The sequence below is a fragment of the Mchenga conophoros genome, linkage group LG11 (genome assembly GCF_057382185.1).
Source record: "Mchenga conophoros isolate Kocher_MC1m ecotype Shallow Benthic linkage group LG11, M_conophoros_male_GT1.1, whole genome shotgun sequence".
NCBI lineage: Eukaryota > Metazoa > Chordata > Actinopteri > Cichliformes > Cichlidae > Mchenga > Mchenga conophoros.
The window spans coordinates 6,075,628-6,100,827 of record NC_140536.1 but is presented as its reverse complement, the minus strand read 5'-3'; the positions used below and the strand labels follow the sequence as shown (position 1 = coordinate 6,100,827).

The 25,200-nt window shown below is 40.4% G+C and overlaps 1 protein-coding gene across 2 annotated transcripts in view; it reads left to right on the top strand.

Annotated features, from left to right (window-relative positions):
• The first annotated feature begins 254 nt into the window (after positions 1 to 254).
• The window catches only part of snrka (SNF related kinase a), a 58,259-nt gene continuing 33,313 nt past the window's right edge, over positions 255 to 25,200 (top strand). Inside the window, exons 1-3 of one of the 2 annotated variants that reach the window (XM_085290595.1) lie at positions 255 to 441; positions 1,224 to 1,937; positions 23,700 to 23,841. In XM_085290595.1, coding sequence (XP_085146721.1) covers positions 1,349 to 1,937; positions 23,700 to 23,841 — 731 coding nt within the window. In that variant the 5' untranslated portion in view covers positions 255 to 441; positions 1,224 to 1,348. Of the gene's footprint in view, positions 499 to 1,223; positions 1,938 to 23,699; positions 23,842 to 25,200 lie in introns of both variants that reach the window. The other variant, XM_085290594.1, reaches the window with a different exon arrangement.

Below are 25,200 nucleotides of genomic sequence, written 5' to 3'. Positions count from 1 at the left end.
GTGTCAATTAGCAATAATAACAAAAGCGATCAAAAACAATTAGTGTTTTTGATTGTAGGTTCCATGAAAAAAATGCTACCTTGTTATTGCATTTAAAAAAAATTTAATGGTTTTGTAGTTAATCGTGATCCATATCTATTCAAGAAAGGAAATACGTTTTATACCTTGTGTATAATGTTTAAAGCAATTCTATGATAAGTGTGACGGTGTGACATTTTTGACACTTTCAGCACCCGAAGGCAGCGCCACAGCCCCGCCGCTTCGGCTGGGAGGATACTACCATTCCGATTAGGGCAGCTGTTGCCAACGATGCAATGCCTCCTTCATGGAATGAACGCTGGGCATAGGCACCGTGTAGTGCCGTGGTCTTCTTGAAGAGGCTGCACCGTCCTGGTCTTTTGTGATTATTCGCCACAAACAAACAGCCCCGGAGCGCATAAGGTACCCGGTGAAGACTTGGACACGCGGGTTTATGGTTAGCGGAGAGAAGCTGGAGCGGTGAGCTGAGTGAACCGTAGTAACTTTAGCTTGCTATATGCTACATGCTAACTAAGGCTAGCTGGGTGGTATTGAAAGAAACACCTGTTCCCCCGAGTGACCAAAACGAAAAATGAGTTTGTGTTGAAAATTCTGTAGGGTGGGCTGGTGACGTTCCGTTGTTTCAAAGTGATTAACGTGAGTCATCCGGTAAGCTAACATAGGATCAATCAATGAACAACGAGCTACCCTCGTCCCCCGGGTGGGAGCTAACGTTAGTTGGTTGTGCTACCTCCGGGCCCGTTACACAGCTGAGTTACGAGCTTAAACTCTGCCGTTGTTGTAACAAGTATTTTTAAACATTTAATGTATGTATACATATTAGGAAAGTTCAATTTTTATCAGTACGAGGCAACGAGTTGGGATGCATTAGCTGGTGCAGCAGTTAGCAACCACCCTGTCAAAACAAGCCCAAGCTCACTGCATTCAGAAAGCTGAGTGGTTAAACACACCGGGTTTTGTGCTAACATATATATGTTCAGTACGCTTAGCTGAACTCAATTAATTCTGTCATGTAGCCAAGCCTATTCTGTATAACGCTGTATAAAGAGACAGGCAGATGCATTTAGGCTAGACTGACATGTCACCACAATGGAAAAAGGTGCTTCTCTCTGTTTTTTTAACATCAGCTTTTCTCATGACAGGCAATTAATGCATTTTGCTTGTTTGTGTCTTCTGCGCATTAGGAAGCTGGAACCATGGGTTTAACATTAAGCCTTTGATGAACTGAAATAAGCTGGACCCTCTTGACTCATCCAACCCGCTCCTGCCCATAGCGGGGGCTCCCCTTTCCCCCTCACCTTCCAGAGTTATGGCAGGCTTTAAGCGTGGCTACGATGGCAAGATCGCTGGCCTGTACGACCTGGACAAGACCCTGGGCCGTGGCCACTTCGCTGTAGTCAAGCTGGCACGCCATGTCTTCACTGGGGAGAAAGTGGCGGTGAAGGTGATTGACAAGACTAAGCTAGACACAGTGGCGACGGGCCATCTTTTCCAGGAGGTCCGCTGCATGAAGCTGGTGCAGCACCCCAACATTGTGCGCCTGTATGAAGTGATAGATACGCAGACGAAGCTTTATCTCATCCTGGAGCTTGGAGATGGAGGAGATATGTTTGACTACATTATGAAGCATGAGGAGGGCTTGAACGAAGAGTTGGCTAAGAAATATTTTGCCCAAATTGTCCACGCTATCTCCTACTGTCATCGGCTGCACGTGGTGCACAGGGACTTGAAACCCGAGAACGTGGTGTTCTTTGAAAAACAAGGGCTGGTCAAGCTCACTGACTTTGGATTCAGTAACAAGTTTCAGCCAGGAAAAAAGCTGACCACCAGCTGTGGATCTTTGGCATACTCAGCTCCTGAAATACTACTGGGTGATGAGTATGATGCTCCGGCTGTAGGTATGCAAAAGATGTTTGGCTGATGAATGATGGTAAAGAAATGAAATGAGTCACACAGCTAATTAGAACATTGTATTGGTGAGTTGCAGAGGTGTGTACTAGACAGGATGTGAATGTTGATGCAGCGCATTTTTAAAAGTGTAATGCACTCATTAAGTTTCAGCAGTCATTTTATCTTCCACTGAAGAGCACCGGGCCTGTTGCCTTGAGCACTAGTTCACTATCTTGTCCACTTTATTAACTCCCCTAGCTCTTCCAAAAAAGGAAAGGAAAAAAAGACAAAACTAAAAACATTGTCAGAAAACAGGCTTTTGGAATCAAACTGCACAGAACGTCTTTTCAAAGTCACGTTAATAGCCAGTTTTAGCACACAGCAGTGTGATGGGTGGGAATGTGGCTAGCACCTGTTTCACACAGTTTTGTCTCACCCTGCTGTGACACATCGGCACTTAGTCTTTATACGGAGCCTGAGCATGTGTTCGCTGTTGTTGTAAGATAACTTTAACTCAACAGTTATGAGCCCTGGGACTGTGTAACAGAACTTGTTTTAAATACCAAGGTGTGTGTTCCAGCACTGTGCTGCTGGGCATGGATCATTTTGAGAGCTGCCGTAGGCTACAAGGTCAGCCCAACTACAGCTGATGTCTGTGAGTGTCCCATTGCACTGAATTAACTGTCTCATTGATTTTCCTGTGAGGACTGACAGTGCAGACAGACACATTGCGTGTCCTTCCATGACATAATTATGATATTTGTCATATCAGGTGGCTTTGCTGAGACTAAAACCATGGGACTAAGTCCATCTCCTGAATTGGATAATGAGATGTACTCTGTTAAGCTTGTTTTTCAGACGGTGTGGGTGTGCATGCAGTCTTAATCCTAAAGGAGTCTGAAATCGGTCTCATGATTATTTATGCATGTAGAAAGGGCTCTCAAAGGTGTTCCTTCAAGGGCAGTCAGCTAGATGTTAATTTGCTTTTTCTTTTTCAAATGGAGTTCTCACAAACTTGAGAGGTGCAGTTGAGGCAATGAGGAAGCTGTGGTTACTTTCTCATTGAGCCGTACACACCCATGCAATCACAAACCACACACATGCTCATTTATCCTAAGACTTTGATATTGTACGCGTGACTGGACAGCGTTGTACCCTCTGCTCTGTGAACAGTTTGACTGCATGACTGCAGGGGATATCTGATTAAATGGCAGGCTTCATGTTATCGCTTGCTGCTGTTGGTGGCAAGCAACCAACATGCATTATCCATTAAAGTAAAGAGAAGACAATTTACTTTTTTCTTGTTATGCACTTCATCTAAAGAATGAATTAAGGTATAAACTAACAATGTGGGCCCCCAAAATTGTGGTATGAACCAAAACCATTGTTTGGGAGAAATTGTTACAACCCCAGTAGTAACCAGTCTGGAATGTTTATCAGTTTCATGGAGTCTTCAGTAGCATCCCTACAATTGTAGTATTCAGATTAGTCCACAATGCCGCTCACCTTACTGTTGAGCTAGATGGTGGGCCAGTCTGTGCTTTCTTCCAGCTGGTTGCTGTGTGAGATATACTTATTGGCACACATAGTAATTGCATAGGTACTACTTGTTCCTGTGTTTTCTAGCAGCAGCTCTCTCCAGTTGTTGGGTTGATGGTTATTCTGTGGTGGTTTGTTGTTGTTGTTTTTTTGTCGCTTTTTTTGTTTGTGTTTGTTTTGTTTTTTTAGTGTGGCCTTTGGATCCTGTGGTCAGAGCCATTAGCCACATGGATTGTTGCACTCTAAAATAGTGGAATGAGGAGAAAGTGCTTATTATTTGCACATGTGCAGGCAAGGCTTCTGAAAGGTTTACTTAGTATTCTAGTGGGTGTCCCTAAGAGAGCAGAGTCCTGTTCATCTCCTTGCACAGAACCAAAATCATATTAGATTGTGTTTGTTATGTATAATTCCACAGATTAAAAATGATGGTCTGTATATAGTCTCAGTCCAGGCAGTGTATTTCAGTCACTACCACTTGGTTGTTTCATTACAGAGTATTGTTTCTTACTGTTATGGTCCAACTGATGGCGGGGTTAAACTTTGTACTAAGAGGGTTCAGCATTTTGTGCTCTTGGCACTCTTTAGCTGATGAAAAGCCCTTAACCTATGAAAGCCTTCCTGGCTACAAGCAGCCATTAATGAACCTTATCAACATATTTACTGGCTACTGTGTGTGCACGTGTGCACAGTAGAGCTGTTTTGCTGGATTTGGTTCCATCGCTAAAGCTTCAGGACTGTGTCTACAGAGAGCAGCCAGAGGGGCTCTTAATTGCAGTCCTGGTTACTGTTGCCCACTGCCAGTAGATGGGAAGGACAGTTAATCCATGCTATTGTTTGGACTGGGCCAGGAGAGGATGAGAAAGAAGCAGGATGCAGCTATTTATGCAGTCCTGTGTTGACACAGACTGACTGGCTTTGACTAGAACTCATTCAGCTTGTTCCCACCACTGGGCCCAGGACCATGTTTTCTCATTATGTTCACCATTTTCCACTGAGAAAAAGGATCTTCACATCTTTTTTTCTCAGGATCAATATAAGATATCATAAATGGAAATGACTAAATGGGGAAAAAAAACAAACAACGAATGTCTTTCCTGCAATTCCTCTGGACAGAACTGTTATTTTCTTACTTAATGTGTGAAAGCACACTCCCCCTTATAAAGCTAGTCCTTTTAACTCATCGTTAAAGATGTGTTAAAGAGCTTGGTTACACAGAACCTTCTTTGGCTGCCTCCTTCCTTTTGTTTTATTAGCATCATTGTTGAGCCAGTGGAAGAAAAAGGCATCATATACAGCAAATGTTTTCTGGTTTTTATTAATGATTGTGTTTTTGCTCTGTGCTGGTTTGAGTCTCAGTCAATTTGTCATATCTCCACTCTGGGCTTGTTTCATGTCTTTGAACCCCCTTTATTGAAACTAAAGCCTGGTTTATTGCTGTAGCACAGAGCATGCTTTTCTTTAACGTAACCACTAAATAGGAGACTGAAGGAGCTGTGTACCCCTCCTGATTTGCAGATGATTTTGCAAATCAGACAGAAGATTTTCCTTGTCGCTGGATTTGGATTTAAAAAAAAAAAAAAAAAAATCTACATTGTTCATTTCTTCACTTTCCATTTTGTCTTTGCAGTTTATTTGCTCTGTGCCTGCATCATTTGGTAACCAGCTGGATACAAGCATGCTTCCCAATTCCACACATAAAACACACAAAGTAGTACAATAGTTTCACAGTCCCTTGGACTTGTCAGTGTTTCACAACTTATTCCTCTTTTGCTCTAGTACCTACTCGACTCCACTTGACTCTACTCGGTTTCCGTTGTTTTCCATTCCCATTATTGAGTACCACCTCAATGTGCATGGGGCTGTTATAGCAACGTGTCTGAACATCTGGGACGTCATTTGTTTGCAATGCAAACACCACACAACAATGGCCATAGACTGCTGCTCAGTCAACTGCTTTTTGTCCGGCTCAGGGACCACGGTGTTGGTTTGTGTGCAGCCATTTCCCTTGTTGCCCGGTTTTAAAAATGGCAGTTTTGATTATTGTGAAGATGTTGCTCTCGATGACTATCGAGTGATGCCACTGACTGGGCAATTGGTGGCATGCAGTCTGTTGATGTCACATATTCGTATTGACGCAGCTTGCTTGGAACACTAGCCAAGCAGGTACTGAAAAAGTACCTGGTACCAGGTACTGCCACCTAATAGAAAACCTTAAAAGTTGAGCTAAACTGAGTAGGTACTAGTGGAAAAGAGGCATTAGTGTATCAGCCTGACTGAAGGAAGGTTTGTGGGAATTTTGTGTGGCCAAACAGGCTCCTCAGAGGTGCACAGCTGGGCAGAATCACTGTATTAGTAAAAGATATGTCATAGTGATGCTTTATGTTTGTATAAGTACCAACACACAGTATTGTTTTTTTTTTGTTTGTTTGTTTGTTTGTTTTTTAATAGCGATGCACTTTTAGTGTTTATTTAAAAAAAAAAAAAAAAAAAAATCTGATAGCTGATGCCAAGAGTGCCCAACGACCCCCAGAGGTCAAGTTAGGCACCAAAGTAGTACCAATACCAAAACTGATGATTTGTTTTCATTACAACATGTAGATGTCAGCCTGCGTTTATTACAATGTGGTGGCCTCAGCCTGTTGTGACATCATTGTCACGTCGCAATGCGTCGTACTAAAAACATAAAAAGTGTATTGTACAGCTGTCTCCATGCCCTTTCCATAAATTACTCGATATGGTTTCTTTAAATGTTTTTTCAAGGTCAATTTTGACCGTGGACCCTAACAGTGAAGGTCAAGGTCAAATGCATCTTCTGTAATTGTATGCAGATGTCCTACTCATGCATACATGCTTCAAATGTGAAGGTCTGCATTGTTTATTTTGGGGCAGTAAACAGTGTAGCATGCAGCAAATTTATGAGATTGCTAAAATGGCACAGCATGTAGCCATCTTAAGAATGTTTCCAAAGATGCTGTGAAATTTGTATCCATTTGTCATGAATTTTGGAAGAAAACAACATTTGTGATGGTCGCTGTAGATACAGCGGGTTGGGTTGGGCTGTTATTGACATATTCCTTTTTTCAGAAGGTTTTAATTGTCTGTAGAAGGCCGGGGTGGTATTTTTAGATAAAACACAAAAGAATTACAACTTGTAATTATAATTACTCAATTTCACCAATCAGTTGTATCCATGACGGATTACGTAGCACTTACCACAAAGTCATATTGTGACTGATTTCACTCACTGTCTGCAGAGCTGCTAATTTTTCTGTAGTGTGTAGAAGTAAAGTTGTATAAAGCGACTCTGGCACACACAGCAAAATGCTCATTTTCTGCTGTCAGTTTGTAGGGTTTTGAACTTGAACTTGCATCAGTTATGGTCTCTTCCTTGAATGTAATCACACTGTCTGAAGACTTTATTGCATTTGGTTTAACAACACCATTACATTTGTACTTTGTCCGTTGATATGCAATATCTTTACATGTGATATCTAGTCTCTTAATCCAAGGCTGTCCTCCTTATTACAAAAATAAGATTAAGACAGAAATGTATCATCTGCCCCATTGAAATGCCAACTAAAATGCCAGTTTGTGATATGTGGAAGTTGGTAGTACTTCGTAGCCACCGCAACGTGATATTGACAGTATCATTGGATTTTTTGGTTGTATGAGAACTTGTGCATTTTAAGGTGTCTCTTTAGGTCCTGCTTTCTTTAGCCTCTTGCACCCTCAAAAGCATGCTATTGCAGTAGAAGTCAGGGAAACCTGACCTGTAAGTGTGTGTAAAAGAGTGATTTATAAATCCAAGGGGGATGCAGGCCTACTCAGCAATAGTGTCTGTGTGAGCAAATGGTCAGCTGTCAGTCAGTTATGGTGGGGATTAGTCAAAGCTATCTAGGCTTCCAAGAGAGACTCATGTAAATGGATGGGGTGGCAGAGGCTGTGCATTGCATAAAGTCTCAAGACACGAGGACACTCTGAGTCAAAGGTTCCACTGCATATTTTTGCTAAAGCTAAGTTGAAAGTTATAGAATTGCAACAAGTCATTGGCTTACTTTCTTCAAGGCCTGTGTGCTTTTTAGGCGCTGAATGCAAAGTAGGGACTTGTCACTCTAAGTGCCATTAGTTTTTAGGACTTGAGTTGAAAATTGCGATATGCCTGAGAGGGTGGGATTGACACTTTATTTCTGCCTGACAGGGCCCTAACTACTCTGCGCTTTCTTTTGTTTCGGCCTTTTTATTGTAGAGGCTGCAGAATGACATGTTCAAAAGCACTGAGCAGTGTATGAGAGGTTAACTTGTCTCTTGCAGTGAGACCTGTGCAGCTGCCACTACTTTGTATAAGTGAAATAATGAATTGTACACACAAAGCCAGATGGATGGATAGCTGCTTGTGTTTAAAAAAAACAAAAGGCTATAGCCTTTTTGAGAGAATTTAATAGTTGCTCTATAGTAAAAAAAACAGTACCCTTTATGTTTTTCACTGGATGTACTAACAGGGAAAAAAAACTCATTTTCTGTTTGCCTTATGTGTTGCTTACTTTGATATAGTGGAGCAGGCAATGTCTTTGTTTGTATGAAGGCTATAGTTTAGACCTCAGGCTCAAATAAAAGTAATGACAGAAGTGAAAACTCAAGAAAATATACCCCCTCCCCCAGTAGGTTGGATCCTTTGGCAGGCCTTTTCTGGCTCAGGGGTTCTGTGTTTGAAATCTCTGCTTTACAGTAGGGCTGGGCCATATTATACCGTTCATGGTAATACCGGTACAACGTTAGGCAACGATAAGAAAATGAAATATCGCGATAGAAGATGGGTAAAACGCGCATGCGCAGTGCCTTTGTTTTTATACGCACATGGCCAAAAAAGCATGGCGGCAATGGAGAATGAGAAGGGAGAAAGCGTTTCGTTGAGTGAAGCGGATGAACCAGAATTAGTTTGTGAAAATGGTGCCACTTCAGTGATATGGAACTGGTTTGGTGTTTGTCCGTCAGATACACAGCACAGTTTTTTGTAGAACATGCAAGCGGGCCGTCGTTATTGCCGTATTTGTGGGACTAAGGCGCTTGTAAATCTGGGAGTAATCTGGGTCCTAAACTCAATCCTCTTCAGGTCCCAAAGTCAAACAAACACTGCAGCATAACTGAGAGTTAAAAGAAACTGTCTAAATTCTTTCATCTTTAATAAAACGATCAGCATTGCTGCTTTACCAGGTGTAACTATGAAGTTTAACATCCAGGCATCCATGAAAACAGAATTTATTACACTTAACGGAGTTAGAAGCTAGCAGGAAGATGGCGGAAGTTAGCTCGCTAGTTTCCTGAGCATTATATAGCATGTTCTGAAATTTCTGGAAAAATTCAAACGTACAGCTCTGCTACCACTTCCAACATAAATGAAGACAGGAAACTAAACAGCACTGACGTTTGTAAGGTTACTGAAGTTGGGCTAGCTGGTTTATAATGATGTGCTACGTGATCGCTAGCGACACAGCTATAACATAAACAGTGAATCTGGAGGAATCAACGCTAACACTTTGCCACTCATTAAAAGTTAGCGTGAGGGTTCCTGATAGTTAGAGACAAATGCAATCGCATGGCAGGATGCTGTAAACGGACCAAACTTCAGTCAGGAGAACAACTGAGACAATCCATCCACAATACCAGGTTAGTCATTAATATACTGCAACAACATGGGAATAGAGCAGCTGTGATAGAATACAGCATTAATGAATCAATGGTACAGAAGTGGAAGAAGCAAGAAATATGAGTTGAATAAAGTTTTATTTATCTGACTGCTTTGTTTCGCTTAATGTGTCTTATAATCCCGTGCACCTTATGGTCTGAAAAATAAATATTTGACTTTTCTATTTGTCACACTGTGGTTTCATGTTGCAAAGCCCCTTTTTTTTTAACTTCAGTGGATATTATACATGGTTATGCTCAGGATATGTCAGCCCATTTCTGCTGGAAATGCCTTTTGTTAAACTTTTAGCAAGGAATTTCCATTTCCACTGTTAAATTTTTATATAGCTTTAATGCACATAAAAACAGCTGCTTGTTTAAGTGAAAATACATGAATGTTTTGTTTTTTTTTTGCTCTAGTAAAGTTGTGGAGTTGTATTTTGTGTCGTGTCAATTATATCATCAGTTATATCGTTATCACAAATTTTCAAATTATATCGTGATAAATACTTTTGGCCATATCGCCCTGCTCTACTTTACAGCATAGTCAGTGATTTATCAGCCAGAGGCAGAGATGAGCACCACAAACCAGACCAGGCTCTGTTTTCTGCTTCGCTTTGAGATGTTGCCATTTTCTTCTTACTTGGGCCATCCTCTGTACCTCTGTTAGCTCCTCCTCTCCCACCCACCTCCTGCAGGCAGAGCTGGCAGATGTCTGCTCTGCTTTCGATTCAACAGGTCTGCTATTAATACACACACTGAGAGGGACAGTGACTGTTTGGCTGACTTATCCAAAAGTTCACATCCTAGATAGAGCGGCAAGAGTGTATTGCATCTGGCCAGCACTTGGTGAGCTAGTGAAACAGTCAGCTGTGTTCACATTTGTTGTCAGTATATCTTTCCACTGCCAGCTGACACCCAATCTACTGTTGTTCTTAGTTGTTCTTAAGAACAAACTAAATAAGGAGTTAGATGTGGCTATTTTTTTAAGAAGATGGATCGGAGGAGATAAAGAAAGGAAATTATGTTAGCCTTAGATCTAACCATAGATATACCTCTTAGATTAACCATTATCACTGCAGGATTCCACTTTAAAATGGACTCTTCACCCTCCTGCCTTTATTATTGCTTATATATATTTTGTAATATATCTATATCATGGCTAAAGCACTTCTGGATGGATGCAAACTGCATTTCGTTGCCTTGTACTTGTGACATGTGCAACGACAATAAAGTTGAATTCTATTCTATTCTAAAAAGAGCAGAGAGCAGGCATCGAAAGGGGTGATTAAGTGTAATTATGCCTTTCAGTCATCCATGACAAAATGGAGGTGGGTGCTGTTGTGTGCAATGAGGCCTATCATTCCAAATCATTGCAGTCCACTGTGTAGCCTACTGGCTGCTTGGCATGCTAATTGACTAGCTGATATGTAGACTAACACGTTTGTGGGTTAACTTTCATGCAAGCTAGTTAGCTTGAATTTTGGTTTTGCTTCAAGGCTGTACATTTCTGGAATTATATAAAGGGGACCAAAAGTATTTTCTCCTATGCAGAATTACTGGAATGGTTTCTGCAGTTCTGAATATATTAATGAATTGTTACTTTTTCATCTAGAATTTTTTTTGCATTAGATGTCTAGACTAGGGCTGCCACAAACGATTATTTTGATAGTCGACTAGTCACTGATTATTTTTGCGATTAGTCGACTAATCAGATCATGAACGTAAAACGTACAGCTTATTGCACCAGCATGCATCTGGTCTTATATAACTATCATTAGCTTACAGCTTTAAGTGTTTAAGGTATGTGCTAAGTAAAAATAAAGACAAAATGATAGTTTAGATTGTTTCGGTGAAGTTTAATAAAAACCTTTCTATCTAAAATATAACGGGACACCGGAGTATATTCTCGAGCATCTCACACTTCTGGTAATCAGTTGTCTGCTTGACATTTATTCAGCTGTGTAAAAACTATAACTTTAATCTCAGCCAAACCGATTTACTCAGAAACAAATAAAATACTGAAAAAAAGCCAAACAATAACATTTTTAAGTTATCTAAGTGACTTATATATCATGTTTAACCTGAGTAGCGAAAGACGGCGGTGGGTTTGAAAACGATTTGCCAGGAGTCCGGTGTTCTCACCGGGTGTAGTGAGCTTTGAACCTCGGCTAGCTATCGAGCTAGTGGGTAACAGACGTCTCCGACAACGTCCGAGCGCTTTTGAAAATATGTGGTGTCTTGATAAACTGAGCAGATATTTGAAGTTTACACAGCTACATTCCTGCCTGAAAATATGTTAGACGTTTATTTTGTGACCCAGAAAGAATAATAAGAGTAACATTAAAACTAACTAGCTGCTGCCATTGCTGGAAACTGAGCAGGGCTGCGCTATGAATTCTGGGACACAGTCTTCTTCTTCGGGGTTTGGCATCCTTGTACATGCAGTGCTGCCATCTTCTGTTTCAGTCCGTTATTACACTCTTAAATCCTAGTACTTATTCCTGCGTCTTTTGGGATCTTACAAAGCTTCAAACGATGCGTCGACTATTAAATTAGTCATCGACGATTTTGATAGTCGATGTAATCGTGACTAGTCGACTAATCGTGGCAGCCCTAGTCTAGACAACTGGTCGCTAGGGCTGGGCCATATCATACCGTTCACAGTAATACCGGTATAATGTTGGGCAACGATAAGAAAATGAAATATCGCGATAGAATATGGGTAAAACGCGCATGCACAGTGCCTTTGTTTTCATACGCACATGGCGGCAAATGCATGGCGGCGACAGAGGATGAGAAGGGCGAAAGTGGATCGTTGAATGAAACGGATGAACCAGAATTGGTTTGTAAAAATGCTGCAACTTCATTGCTGTGGAACTGGTTTAGCTTTCGTCCGTCAGATACACAACAAAGCACTATTTTTGGTAGACCACGCTAGCGGGCCGTTGTTATTACCGTGGTTTTTGAAAAATACGGCACACTTAAAATCTGAAAATCGACAGTGCCCCTTATAATTCCGTGTGCCTTATGTATGAATTCTGGTTGCGTTTACTGACCTTGAAACGATTTTATGTGGTACATGGCGCTCGAAAATCTGTCAAATGTTTTAGTACGACTTTGCTAAGCTACAAACTGCACCGCCTGATGGATTGTCGGAGCATTGCGGCTATCGTAGGCAGGAGCCTCGCGGAGTGATACGTACTGTGCTTCAACATAATATTACGGTATTGTGTGTGTATAACCTCTCTTTAAGTTTTGTGAATATTATACATGGTTATGCTGAGGATTAGGGCTGGGCCATATTATACCGTTCACGGTAATACCGGTATAATGTTAGGCAACGATAGGAAAATGAAATATCGCGATAGAATGGGAGTAAAACGCGCATGCGCAGTGCCTTTGTTTTCATACGCACATGGCCGATTGTTGAGTGAAACAGATGAACCAGAATTGGTTTGTAAAAATGGTGCAACTTCAGTGATGTGGAACTGGTTTGGTGTTTGTCTGTCAGATACACGACAAAGCACATTTTTTTGCAGAACATGCAAGCGGCCGTCGTTATTGTCGTATTTGTCGGACTAAGATGCTCTTAAATCTGGGAGTAATCTGGGTCCTAAACTCAATCCTCTTCAGGTCAAACAACACTGCAGCATCACTTAGAGTTAAAAACTGTCTAAATTCTTTCATCTTTAATAAAACGATCAGCATTGCTGCTTTACCAGGTGTAACTATAAAGTTTAACTTCCAGGCATCCATGAAAACAAAAGTTATTACATTTAACGGAGTTAGAAGTTAGCAGGAAGCTAGCGGAAGTTAGCTCGCTAGTTTCGCTAGTTACCTAAGCATGATATTGCATGTTCTGACTGAGAGATTTCTGAAAAAAATCAAACGTACAGCTCTGCTATCACTTCCAACATAAATGAAGACAGGAAACTAAACAGCAGTGACGTTTGTAGGGTTACTGAAGTTGGGCTAGCTGGTATATAATGATGTGCTACGTGATCGCTAGCGACACAGCTATGTTAGCATAACATAAACAGTGAAGCTGGAGGACGAACACTAACACTTTTCCACTTATAAAAGTTAACGTGAAGGTTCTTCATGGTTAGAGACAAATGCAATCGCATGGCAGGATGCTGTAAACGGACCAAACTTCAGTCAGGAGAACAACTGAGATAATCCATCCACAATACCAGGTTAGTCATTAATATACTGCAACAACATGGGAATAGAGCAGCTGCCAGAGAATTCAACATTAATGAATCAATGGTACAGAAGTGGAGGAAGCAAGAAGAATGAGTTTAATAAAGTTTGATTTATCTGACTGCTTTGTTTCGCTTAATGTGCCTTATAATCCCGTGCACCTTATGGTCCGAAAAATGCGTACTGCACACTGCAGTTTAATGTTGCAAAGCACCTCTTTTTAACTTCAGTGGATATTATACATGGTTATGCTCAGGATATGTCAGCCCATTTCTGCTGGAAATGCCTTTTGGTTAAACTTTCAGCAAGGAATTTGCATTTGCACTGTTACATTTTTATAAAGCTTTAATGTACATAAAAACCAGCTTCTTGTTTAAGTGAAAATAAATGGAAGGTTGTCTTTTTGCGCTAGTAATGTTGTGGAGTTGTATTTTGTCTCGCATCAATTATATCGTCGGTTATATCGTTATCGCAAATTTTCAAATATATATCGTGATAAATATTTTTGGCCATATCGCCCTGCTCTACTGAGGATATATCGGCCAATTTCCACTGGAAATGCCTTTTGGTTAAACTGTCAGCAAGGAATTTGCATTTGCATTATTAAATTTGTATATAACTTTAATGCACATAAAAAAAAAAAAACAGCTGCTTGTTTAAGTGAAAATACATTGGTTTTTTTTTTTTTTTTGCACTAACAAAGTTGTGGAGTTGTAAAGTATTTTGTCTAGTGTCAATTATATTGTCAGATATATCGTTATCGCAAATTTTAAAATGTATATCATGATAAATATTTTTGGTCATATCGCCCTGCTCTACTAGTCGCACATGTGTGACTACTTGGTAAAGCATTAAGCTGTTTCAGGTTGTCAGAGTCTCAGTTGTTTATCCTTTTCATGTTTTTAACTAAGAGTACAATGGCACCAAGCCACTTAACAACCTCAGTAACATTGTGGACTCTGTAAAGATAATCTGATATCAACTTAAAGGTTCAATTTGAAACATTTTTTTTCTCCTCTTGGATCTATATGATATCCAAAGTATGGCCATCTCAAGCACACACCTCACTGTGTGCAGCCGTAACCATCTGCTCTTTACACTCTGTGTTTATAAGGAGCAGCCAATCAGAGAAATGTTACCTTAAGAGGAGAGGGGCTGAAATGGCTGAAGCCAGAATGAAGATTAAATAAATAAAAGACACCAAGATTAAATAAATGATATGTAATGATAATTCAGATCATGGTTCATAATCAAGCCAACTACTCTTAATAGGTAGAATAAAAATATGTCAGCTTAAAATTAACGTAATGGGCCAGCTGTGAGTTATAAGGAAGGTTTTACATACAGGTTTAGTGCTTTTGACCTTGTACACCACAGATTTCTGAAATTAAGAGAAAATCACAAAAGGCATAAAAAAGCAACTAATTGACACATCACTGTATTTAACTTAGCTAGAATCAAGGACATGAGTTAAGACTTATTTGTTTTCCTCTTCCAGCGCAGTCACATTTAACCCTTGTAACACTGAGATGCTGCTTTGCACTTTCAGCCCGAAAATATGCACATGATGCATAAGTCTGCATAGTAATTTAGCTTATTGTTCTTGACAGTTTTGTCAACATTGTCATTATTGTGAAGTCAAGGACTTAATCATTTGACTGTTATTATTAAGAAAACCTTTAAACCAGTTATTACAGTATATCTCAGCCTTGATGTGGTTCAGTTCCTCCTACTAGTTCTCTGGCTGCTGTCATTTCAAGCTGCTTGGTGGTTCATCAGAGTAAAACGGCTGAATGAGAGGAAGAGATGCCAAGAGACACAATCTCACAACCATTAATTAAAGCATCATTACAACAGAGAGAAGGAGGAGATTGCACTATGACTTTTTTCTTCTTTCTCCAGTAACCAACAGAGTAGTGGATTGTGATGGATTCCACAACCAAACTGGTTGTAGCTGGAAGTTCTTGCTAAAGGTTAAGTACCTGTAGAGGCACTGTCAATGTGTTAGAAGGATTTAAAGTGGCTGAAGATTGGAATGGAAGACATGTTGTAAAGGCAAGGAAGATGCTGCAATTAGGGATGTATGTGTAAGGTTTTTTTCGGGATATATAAGCATGTTCCTATATCCTTGCTGTAGCACTGGTATGTGTTTACATTCCCTAGTGTGCAATATTTGAGACAAGCCCTGTCAAGGCATGTCTAAGACAGTGGCAAGAGCTCTGTCCCAGCTTGACAATTTACTGCCTAGAAAGCGAGTTACTTTAACAACCAGTAACAAAGTACTTAGGAAAAGATTCAAGGAACCAGTTCCCGGTGAAGCAGGAAACAACACATTTGCTTTGCCACTGGAGGTAAAAACATACTGCCCCGGCTACAAAGGAAGAGATGCTACTAGCTGATGATGTTTGACCCAAGAAAAAAAACAAATTACTCCACCAAGTGTTGCTGGAGCACTTGCGCAGTGCACTCTAATGGAAATTATTGATGCATTTACATGGTGGTTGAGAAGCTGGTTTAAAAACCTTGCACCCAAGATACACCATCCTAGGTAGAAAACATTTGTTATTTTTATTATGTAACAGTGTTGTGCAGCTCCTAAAGAGCTATAGGTTTCTTACTTTAATTATTGTTAAACTAAAATGTTAAGCAGTTATATTATACTTTCACTTAAGATTTAGAGGGAAAACTATCTGGGCTAGTTTTGTGCTTACATTTGGTTATTGCACTATAATGCTGCTGCTGGCAGTAGTGCTGGGCGATATGGAAAAAATATTTATCACGATATGAATTATTTTATATCACGGTAGCGATATATATATATACACACACACACACACACACACACACATTAAAAAAACAAACCAAAAAAAAAACGATATACCACCTGACCTGTGGTCATCTGGAAAGTACACAGTCTGTAAACAGCAAGCGCAGAGGGTGCAATCTTTGTTAATGAAATGGATGGTTACGCTCATGTAGGGGTGCGTATCTCTGCTCGTCCATAGGTCAGTCGTCAAGGCATAATGCACGACACTGCAAACATCCTTCAATACTTTGGCCTGGCATGCGTCATATAAACGAGGCAACTCGACTTTACTGAAGTGCTTCTGTACCTCGGATCAAGGACTTTGACGAGGTAATGAAAGCTGTCCTTCTCAACTTTACAAATGTAACGCGAGATGGCTCCTGTGGTTTGTTTATGGCGCTGGGACGTTTTCTCTTAAGGGCCTTGTGTGAAAGACTGGTGTATCTTTGGCTGGCTATAGTTTTTCTTTTCCCAACTTGCTGCAAAGAAACAGCATGTGCATCAAAATAAACTATTTCCAACAGTGTAATTTGAGTTCTAAGCATCCCAGAAACGGTACAGAAAAGCATAAAGTCAAACATAAGTTTTAAAAACACCAGCATAGGCTTATAAGGCCCTGAAGGTAAAAATTTACATTTTCCTTGAAAATGACGTCACATCCAGTTTCGGGCAGGTAATGGCGGACATGCGATAGTTCGCGCTGACCTATATTCCAACGTAGGAAGTGTTATGAACAGCTGATCGGATCGGCAAAGCATGTTTCTGTACCCTGCCTCTCGCCCTATGACAGCTGGGATAGGCTCCAGCGCCCTACGCGACCCTGAAAAGGATAAGCGGAAGCGAATGCATGCATTGTTGTTGCAAGTGCTTTTTATGCAATTTTTGCAAAGCTATGTGTGGAAGGAAACCGTGACCTAGGACAAGCTGATGGCATAAGATGTAAGTACACCTCCACCGGTTTCATATGCAAAAGAAAATTATTGCGCTAGCTTACATGGTTCCAGTTGTACAGGGATTTAAAAATAGTTAGGCAAAACGGAGTGTTTTAAAGGGTTAATGATATATTTTATGTAATAATTTATAAAATTATGTTAGAAACAATAGAAGACAAATGGCACATTTTTCTATCATTCACACGATATATATTTCATCATATCACCCAGCACTAGCTGGCAGCTTGTTTCAATAGATTTACACTTCAAATTAGGAAGTTTGTCATCAATGACAGTAGCTTATTGGAAAGGAGTGATGGAAAATGGCCTTTATTCACTTGCACATAAACATGTGGCCGTGTCCATCTTGTCGTTGCCTGCAGGTGAAGCGATGGGGGAGGGGGAGTTGGGAGGCAGAGTAACATTTGCGTAGAGACTAGAGCAGGGCGATATGACCAAAAATATTTATCACGATATACATTTAAAAATTTGCGATAACAATATAACTGACAATATAATTGAGACTAGACAAAATACTTTGCGACTCCACAACTTTATTAGTGCAAAAAGGAAAAAAAAACCATCTGTGTGTGTGTGTGTGTGTGTGTGTGTGTGTGTGTGTGTATTAAAAGAAAAAAAAACAAAAAAAACCTGCGGGCGGTTTATCCTTCAAGCTCGGGTCCTCTACCAGAGGCCTGGGAGCTTGAGGGTCCTGCGCAGTATCTTAGCTGTTCCCAGGACTGCGCTCTTCTGGACAGAGCCTCTCTGATGTTGTTCCCGGGATCTGCTGGAGCCACTCGCCTAGCTTGGGAGTCACCGCACCTAGTGCTCCGATTACCACGGGGACCACCGTTACCTTCAACCTCCACATCCTCTCGAGCTCTTCTCTGAGCCCTTGGTATACCTCGTCAATCTCTAGCTGTGAGAGCAGTCCCTTCTTTCGAATGTTGGAACACTGAGCTACTAGTTGTTTCGCCGTCATTGTGGATGTTGGGTATCGAAGAATCCATAGGTCCCTCATCCTATTCATGTAGCCCCTTCCGCCGGGGTTACTTGCGTAGTAGCATTCCAACAACGCCCTGTTTTCGTCTCTTGCCCACCGATGCCTTCTTGTTCCAGTAGCCCACTTTTCGTCAGGGTGCCCTGGTTCCTCAACACCTGACGCGGACCTAGTTGATCCGGGCGACGTCCGAGCCGGCATGCCTTCATGTTTATCTGTCTCGCCCATGTCTGCGGTAGGCTTGCTTAGCATAGGGGGTCTAGCCTTAGGACCCTTACTGGATACAGACGCCCCAGGCAGGAATCGAACTTGCAATCCTCTGTTCCAAAGGCGCGTGTATGTATATATATATATATATATATATATATATATATATATATATATATATATATATATAAATAAAAATAAATAAAATTTATTTGTTATGGGTGCAACAATACATGTATCGATATTGAACCGTTCGATACAGTGCTTTCGGTTTGGTACGCATATATATCGAACAATATAAATTTTTATTTATTTTCTCAACTTTTCTTCTGACGATGCTGTCTGTGTTGAGCGCTCAGTGGATCTGCATTCGACTACTCTGCCTAGGCTGCACTGTTGAGTGCAGATCCACTGAGCACAGCGCAAGCTAGCAAGACAGAAGCTGTGCCACGCAATGCTCAATTGGTGGGAAGTTCTTTGTTTTTTGAGTTGTGGGCCACTAGGTCACGTAAATATTGTTAAAACATAAATAACATTAAAGACAATTGTCATTCTCCAAGTAAGTTCACTTACAGGAGTGATTTAAAGTAACGTTTTTCTAGAAATAATGACCCTGTTTGAAGTTGGGTGAATGGCAAAAAGTGACTTGAGTGTTTCTCATATGTTTGGATTCTGTGGTTTATCAGGTTTTTTGGTGTTGCTGAATTGGTCAGTGAATTCCTTCTTTTTAACATGGTGGTAGTCGGGATTTGGAGGGGGACTTGCACACTGACCCAGAAATTGCAGCATTCCTTCAAAATGCACTACTCTTTCTCTTGCTATGTTGCTATGTTTTTTATATATATATATTTTTATAAAAGGCATTAAATTATTTAAATAAAAATTCTAAAATGTGTCTTCACACTTACTTGGCTGGCCTGTATGTAGGAAGCACTGAACTTGAACTGAGGGGGGAAAAAGCAAGAAAAGGATACAGTGACCACATATTTAGGTGATGCACCGGTCTACAGTGTGGAGCTGCAGCATGTCTGTATGTGACAGAATGAGATCTCTAGTCATCTGGAGTGCTCTTTCTACTCTCTCTGCCTGTAAGTGACAGGAGCATTTATGTTGATGTGAAGAGCGCACACGTGTATGAATCTGAAGGATTGATGAGTGGGTGTGTGTGCTCTTCAGGTTGACAGCTCTATACATGTTGGAAACCGCCTGTCTGTGAAGGTGATCGCAGAGTTTTTGTGATGTTCTACGTTTTCTTAAAACTAAACTGTAAAATATGTGGTGTGTGAAGAGTGTAGTTGGCTTTGGTCTAATTGGGTCACCTTTTTGTCTTCTAACTATTTGGAGGCCAAAGATGTCATCATTTTGTGTAGCATGGTAACCTTGGTTACATATTTAATTGTCCTTCTATGGTGGGTCACTGGAAAAAGAATTGTTTACCACTGGTTGACAGTAAATCAACAAAGTGACTCTCTTCAGTATAATTTAGCTGTCATTTCAAGGTTCAGTTGTTTGAACAGATCAACTCTCCTCTGTCAGGAGACAGAAACCACCTGGAGAGTCAGACTGTAATAAGGTAGTAATAAAGCATAATAGGAGCATACTAAATTGCTCTGACTCAGGTAGTTTTTCAGTATTTATTGAAGCTCATTGTGACCAGTGTTAAAGGCTTCTCATGCTCTGTAACTACAAGAAAGATGCTGCACTCCTGAGAGAGAAGGAACAAAATACTACTTTGTAAGAACTTCATTTTAAGGCTAATGAAATCTCTTTTCATGCTTACTGAAATATCCAAGCTTAAGTTTGAGAAGCATTCATAGGTAGGAAAAAAATATATGTATGCTTTGCAGCCTAGCAGCAGCAGCTGACATTTCACAAAGTTCACATCTTTCAGAGAGTGGGCCTAATTAAACAAGTTCCTGAAGCAAATTTTGGGTGTTTAGACATGCTTTGACTTTGACAAGACAAATCCACATACTCTGATCAAGCACCTGAATAAACCTGAAGTGTATTTCTAAGCACGCCAACCTGTTTATTTAATCAGTCTTGAAACACATTGGCACACGGTTTGGGAAAGACAAAAATAATGTATACTGTCATCACTGTAATGTCATACATGGAGGGAATTAAATATCACATGTGTAAGGCTTACGAGTAGGTGTGTATGTGTGTGTTTGTGGGGGTTCATGGCAGTGGGGTGTAGCTTTTCTGTAGATCAAGCGTGTCAGTCAAGGAAGCCAACACATTAGTCATTAATGATAGAGTAAATAAAATACTCTATTGGAAACTCATTGTGAAAACATTTTTTAATAATCCTTGCCATGTAAAATCCAAATGGGTATCGTGAACAAAGGAAACGAACTAGGCCTCAAGAAATGCAATCTGAGAATTTTCTGTCATCTTTGTGGGGGGTTTTTAGGGACCGACACGGAAAACATATAAAGGATCCCTCTGATCCTGTGTGTGTGCCAGCACGTTGAGATCTAATTGGTACATCGAAACGTGAGCTTCTACGACCAAGGTTAGACCAAGCTGAACTTTCTCCACATCCATATCCTGTTAATATTTCAGCAGAAGAGGAGACACTGCTACAGGCTGAGAGGGAACTCTTTTATGGCGCTAGCATACTGCAGATGTGGGCACATTAAGGCTGTGATATATTTTATAGCAGAGTGCAACATCAGCCTCAGCGTTTGGGATGAAGACCTCTTTGGTGCTTATAATGTAGAGGTACATATTGTTTTAGCACTTTATACTCAGGCAGCTTTTTGGTCCATTAACACGGCTCCAGTAAAATGCTTGATCTGCTTCTCTAGTAGCTGTTAAACAACTCATTTCAAATAAAACCACTGCAGGTACTTTGTAAATGGTTTTAGACACACAATAATTGCACTGATGCATTTTTTTTTCTTTTTTTAAGGAGAAATGTTCCTGTAACACCCCATTTGTTGGGCTTTAGCAGTGGCTCGGTGATACATCACTTTTTCAGAACAAATGCCATCTGGAAGTCAGACAGGAATTATCCTCTGAAGTGCTACAGAGCCCCCCCCCCCGCCCCTCCCAGTGGGGACTCTACTCTCATAAGACAACCTGCAACTGCACCGCTGTCTGCTGCTCGCACACTGAGCTGGGAGAGAGCCATGGATGGCTCCTGAAATCAAATGTGATGGATGGTATCAAAATGCATACCACAATAATTAGACTCAGTATTCAATCAGGCAAGCTGTTTCTTCAGAAAGTTCCTCTTAAAGGCACTCGGCCCTCTCTGTACGGCCATTTGGTTAGTTTAATTATACACAGCACTCCCTAGCCTAAGGCCAAATCTGGAGTGCTGATAGTAGCCCAGCAAAGCTGAGTCTCAAGATGCAACAACTCACGGCTGTCCGTTTGAGTTAAAAACATTTTAGAATCTTTTTTTCCTCCAAAAATAGTTTTTGTTGGGGATTTTTTTTTAAATTTTACTATCTGGCATTTTCTCTAGCACATCATCAAGGCTCCACTCTGCCAAACCATTTGGTATTGAGGGCAACTATGTGTTTGAGCTTAATTAGAAACTTACTTAAAAATCCTCATCATGGTAATTACTTTAGGGCTGCCAATATTTGATTAGAGATTCTGTGATGTCTCCCTCGCTCTTCAGCCTAAGTAAGTTGGCCCTGTTTCTCTGCTAAGTGATGAAAATGTTACACATTAATGCCCAAAGCTTTGCATGTGTTTATACGGGCATGGCAGGACATGCAGTATAAATACTGTATGTGTGTAATGAACTTGGCTCAAACATCTGCCTCTATGTGTGCCAAACAAAGTTGAGAACATACCGTACTATACGGAGCGACAGGACAAGGTTTATTGTCCTAGCTCTCTATTCGAGGCTGTTTCTCGTCCTTGACTAGTGAACCAAAGGCTGTGTGTATGTGTGCATGAATGTGTCTTTAGTTGCATAAAGTGTGTATGAACCGGTGCTTCTGCATGCTGACAGTTTGCTTTCACTCGGTGCAACTAGCAAGTGCAAATTTGTACACTTGAATAAGCATATGCATAGATGAATTAACATGACTTTGATTATACTGTTAGCACACGTGCACTGTTGCTTGAGAACATTGAACATGAGCTTGTTTTGGGTTTCAGTGACATTTTGTTTTATGCAAGCAAACCAGAGAAAATTAGGATTTAAATTGCAATTGAGAAAATGCAGTTTTAAATTGTCTTGCATTATCCAGTACAGGGTGTAGTTACATGGGCCGGGACACTAGGGGGTGTTAATAAAATAATGTGGTTATGTTCTATTAATACCTAATAGCATACAGTAAGAGGAAATAAGGCACTCAAACATGCTGATTAGAAATGTCTAGGAGAGAGGTGAAAGCGAGAGATGGCTGTTATCCTGCTTCTGCCTCCATAGTGCCAATCAGCAGCAAAGGGAAAATATTTATTTATATTAGAGATATAAGAATGGATAGATGGATTGATGGCGATATAGATATGGGTAAGCAGATAGTTGGTTTCTTTATGGTTTTATGGTTTGTTTGCATCATTTGGACATTGCTTGGTTTTGATTTAAATTTACTGAGGTCTTATAAAGCATTTGTTGTTCTTAAATGGTGGAATTACACTCAAAAAAACTGACTGCTATCTTTGTACAAAGTTATACAGAAGTGTAAGTTGTATAACGTGTGGAGACGACAGGTCAAAAGGCCTTGGAGGAAGACTTTACTGTACTTCTCACACTTCTATCCATCACTGTTGTTTACCACACTGGCTGAGAACATCTTAGTTCCTTTAATTGTCTGCTTGTTTCCGATCAGTGGCATCGTTTCCATTGCAGTCATCTTTTCTCATGACGTAAGAGGGTGGAGAGATCAAGGGGAAAATACGCTTGTAAAATGAGATGTCTTCCACACTGGAGAATTATTTGAAGCAATGTTAATTAGGGACGATGGCTGAACAACAGGATCAGCATGTCATTGGTTTTTAATGTCTCTGTAGCATTTTTCAACAAATACACTACAGATGTGCTAGATGAAAACACTGGCACGCCACAGTCTCTGTTTAGACTTGGTACAGATAGAGGGTTTTTTTTCCCCCCCTCTTTCACATGCTTCAACTTCTCCACTTTCTGACCTTCCACCTGCACTTAGTTTTTAAATATAATCCATATCATGATGTCGTAACTAGGTTTTGTGTGATTATTCAGCCTTGGATTCAGTCCGAGAGGACAGATATAGTTTAACAATACATTTGACACATCTGTCGTAGGTAGCACACGGCTGTGGATCATACAGCCATATTTGTGTCTGAGAAATTGATGTGTTAATAAATGTCCTCGTAATATTTCACCTGTTAATACCATGATAAATGTCACCCAGTCCTAAGTCTGACCTCGTGTCTTTCTCTTCCTCAGATATCTGGAGTCTTGGTGTGATACTGTTCATGTTGGTTTGTGGCCAGCCACCCTTCCAGGAAGCTAACGACAGTGAGACCCTCACCATGATCATGGACTGTAAATACACTGTACCACCTCATGTCTCCAGCACCTGCAAAGAGTAAGTAATGCACAGCATTTTTCTTCTTTCACTCTGCCATTTGAAAGCTTGTGTGTGGTCCTTTTGCTTGCATACAGAGATGGATCGAATGGGTGGATTTTCAGTATTTGCTGGTTACACTAGAGGAAATTGCAGTCAGTCACTGGTTTGCTATAAGATGGTGTACAGAGACAGTGTGCCTTTTTTTTCCCCTCAAATGTTTTCTCTTGCCCGGGCTTGACAGTGTTGTGTTAAAAGCTATGGAAAATTAGAGACAGTGCATCCTGCATAATGCTCCACTGTCACATCTTTTGTCAGAAAGTAAACTGTGGGATCTCTGCTGCAGCTGGCCACTGAAATTAGGGCCATGTTCAGGGATGAGATTAAGTTTCAGTGACAAAGGTGAGTGCATATACACTGCAACAGGAAAGCTGTGAGGTTTTGACTGCAACCCAAACCACATCAGGTTGGTGGAAATGTCATATGCTTCCTGCATTAAGTAAAAGGTTGTATAATCATCACTAAAATGGAGCAACAAAGCAACGTGGTGCTGAGAAAGAGTGTTAGACTTCTCAGTTAAAGCTTTGTTTTTGAAACCACTCTCAGATTTGTCAACAGCTCACATGTAAAAGGAAGAAAAATAGTACTCTGTGTTTCTCCATCCAGACTAGAACAGGATCAAAGCTCGGCTCCAGGTAAACTCTTTGGGGTATTCTAGTCCTCATTTGAAAAGTTTTTTACTTTAAATCTGAATCTGATCTTCAGTCATCAGCAGTGCTTTCACATATAGAACACAGGAACTGTTCATGCCCTGCATTAACATTTGTCTTGGATAGACTATAAAAGACAGTACATTTGACTGTCAATTGTATTTTGATGTATCAGATACAAAAACAACTTTTGTTTTTTTTTTTTTATTCTCCCAGCTCTTATTAGTGTCCCTGCTAATACAGCAAAATTATAAGCTATCTTCTATATAGTTTGCTGAGTAGAGGTCAGTTAATTGATTGATTGATTGATAACTTGTTTGGTGCTTTTTAAATGACTATCAGCTCAAATTATGAACATCATCAGATTTGTTACAGCAGCTGGCTGACTATGTCCTCCTTTAACTAAATTTAGTCTAAAAGAAATGCTAGTTTGCCAAATCATTTCACCAGTTAACTTTATTCATGATAGTATAAGGAGCTTGGAAAGAAAAGCGTCATGATACTAACTTCTGTATAATGGCTAACACAGGGGTCAGCAACCTTTAACACCCAAAGAGCCATTTGGACCCGGTTTCCACGCAAAAGAAAACACTGGGAGCCGCAAATACTTTTTGACATCTAAAATGAAGATAACACTGTATATATTGTTTTTTACCTTTATGCTTTGTGT